This window comes from Brassica oleracea, chromosome C4 (genome assembly GCF_000695525.1).
Source record: "Brassica oleracea var. oleracea cultivar TO1000 chromosome C4, BOL, whole genome shotgun sequence".
Lineage (NCBI taxonomy): Eukaryota > Viridiplantae > Streptophyta > Magnoliopsida > Brassicales > Brassicaceae > Brassica > Brassica oleracea.
This window is the reverse complement of record NC_027751.1, coordinates 10742274-10744901: the sequence shown is the minus strand read 5'-3', so window position 1 is coordinate 10744901 and position 2628 is coordinate 10742274. Positions and strand designations below refer to the sequence as shown.

Below are 2628 nucleotides of genomic sequence, written 5' to 3'. Positions count from 1 at the left end.
TTAACAGTCCCCGCCCACCAAGATTTGTTATGGGAAGTAGTTATTCTCCAAGAACATTATTTGATTAAGAAATTAAGATTAAATAACTAATACATTGCATACCTGTTAATAGTTTACTGTTTTTGAATATGCCTTGATATAAAAAAAAGATTATATATTTGCCTTAATTTTTGAAACGTAGTGATAATATTAGTGATAATATTGTGTTTGACTATGACTACGACTATGACTATGACTATGACATGTAGCCTAATCGTTTTAGCGTACGTTGTAACGTTGCCCAAACTAGATTGTAATTTGTATCGTTTTAGTTACAGCTTTGAAAATACCCGAAGACTTGTTTCGAAACCTAGGTAATCAATAGTATATCATTTTGAAGAGTCCTTTAGTCGCACATTCAGTTAATTTGTTTTTTATATGGTCTCTTTTGAATATGTTTATTCGATTATGTCCAGATATGTAGTCATGTTAATTAGTCGTACTATCATTTATACAATTATGAGTTATATATATTTTAAAAAGATTATGTGTTTGCCTAACTTTTGAAATGTAATGATACAGTTGTGTGTAACCAGGATATGTAGTATAATCGGTGTATTTTGTTTCCCAACGAATAACATAATAACAAAAAGAAATTTTTTGTTTTCAAATTAAAATTTAAAATTTTATAGAAAAAATAAAAGTAAAAAAAATTGTAACGTTTGTGTCAATATATGAAAATTGCATAATGTCAATCTTGAGGGAGATTTTTTTTATCAAAGAAACTCGAATATGAATCGTAATTATGGAAATCTCAGTAACTTCCACGACTAATAGATCCTTTAAACACAAAAAGAGTGTCGCCATTTTCAACACCATGCCACCGAAGACTACAATTCTCTCGCATAATCCGTTGCTTGTGTACGAATATATACTCGTCTCTTGGCAAAGTCTTGTTAGCTTGTAATCCTTCTCTCATCTCTGAGATGGTACACGAGTCCATAATCTCGACAGGGATACTTGCGCCGTTGAATAAACTCGATGACGTCTGCACCAAGAAACATAGTTTCTTCACCGGGGCAACGTCTTTGGCTCGATTGATTGACTTGAGAAACACGACAATCTCCGAGAACTCTCCGATTCCATATTCGTTTAGGTTTCGAAAATCATCAGCCAGCTCGATTCCAGAGAAGTATAACTGCATTCGCTTTATCGGTGTATTCTCCACGATGTGAATCTTGTCCTTCAAGCTACTTACCTAGAACAAAATGAACTTGTGAATCAAGAAACTGTAATGAGATGTGAGATGTAACATTAAAGTTACCGTTTCGGTTTTGTCTACTTCGATGGAGAACTGTTTTGATGGGAACTTGACGGTGACGTGGATTTTTTTAACGGCGGGGTTGGTAAAAGAAGGTGAGGTGAAAAGGGGAGTGACGGTGAGGTCGATTCTGGTGCCGTGTGAGATGATTGGGTAATCATCGATGTCGAGACCGTCGAGGAGTTCCCAACAAGAGACAAAGAGTGTTAAAGATGATGTTGGGATCTGAAGGAACTGTTCTAAACGTTTCTTAATGTCCAACACAGGTTCTTGTTCGTTGATTTCCATGGTGAATTCTTGGGTGTATGAGACTATTGTCACAATCATATTTACAAATAAAAAGGCTTTATGTTTTTGGTATGTTTATGGGAAACAAAAGTATTGTGATTTCACAATGCGTAATGTATATAGAGCCATATATATAGAGCGAAGAGTGCAAGTTGCTGAAATGTATGTAAGAAAGACTTGAGGGAAATAAGAAATTCATGATAGTAACTTGATGTGTAGTTGGGTCTTGTGTGTGTGTGTGTCTGTTATAACACTATGTGTCTATACGTGATATTCCATTGAATTTGGCATGATGTTCGGTTAGGTAGTTAGTGTAATAAAGGAAAAATGGAAAATAGAGAAAAAAGAGTAATTTGTATATATATATATATATATATATATAGTGAAAATGATTGGGAGCTATATGATGTACAAGCCATCACATGACAACACAACAGAAAAGACTAATGAATGGCAAACTAATATAGTTGGCGCCTTGGTGGACATAACAACATCTGTAGCTAAGTAATCACTTAATTGGCATTCTAATGTTAATCACATAACATTATGTTATTGTACATCATATAGTTCATGTAGTTTGTGATACATTTGTCTTATACTCACTACTACGAGAAACCAGCGACATACTGAGGGAAAAAATCGTCGGTATGTCGTCGGAATAACGTTATTCCGACGACATACCGACGATTTTTTCCCTCAGTATGTCGCTGGTTTCTCGTAGTAGTGAGTCCTCGGAATTTTCCGACGGAATTCCGAGGAAACAAATTTTCGAGGAAATTCCGAGGAAACAAATTTCCGAGGAAATTCCGAGTAAACAAATTTCCGAGGAAATTTCGAGGACCACCAGTTCGTCGGAAAGCTTCTCGGAATATACCGAGGGAGAACTTCGTCGGGATATTTCGATGGACTTTCCGATGGTCCAATCCTCGGAAGTTCCGACGAAATATTCCTCGGAATTTTCATCGGAAAATTCCGAGGAACGGGTCCCTCGGAAAATTCCGAGGAACGGGTCCCTCGGAATATTCCAAGGAACCATGTCC

General features: G+C 36.1%; 1 protein-coding gene across 1 annotated transcript; it reads right to left on the bottom strand.

Moving 5' to 3' along the window:
• Nucleotides 1-728: 728 nt before the first annotated feature.
• On the bottom strand, nt 729-1662 carry LOC106341426. The gene is made up of 2 exons (XM_013780189.1): nt 1304-1662; nt 729-1237 (listed from the first exon to the last, which is right to left on the bottom strand). Exons 1-2 carry the CDS (start codon nt 1625-1627, stop codon nt 794-796), a joined length of 768 nt encoding a protein of 255 aa, XP_013635643.1. The 5' UTR covers nt 1628-1662; the 3' UTR covers nt 729-793.
• Nucleotides 1663-2628: the final 966 nt, after the last annotated feature.

Excerpts from the sequence above, each read along its gene's own strand:
- LOC106341426 (XM_013780189.1), bottom strand. The coding sequence starts at position 1,627 with ATGATTGTGACAATAGTCTCATACACCCAAGAATTCACCATGGAAATC. Across the intron at positions 1,238-1,303 it reads AAGTAGACAAAACCGAAACG|GTAAGTAGCTTGAAGGACAA; the intron begins GTAACTTTAATG and ends ATTTTGTTCTAG.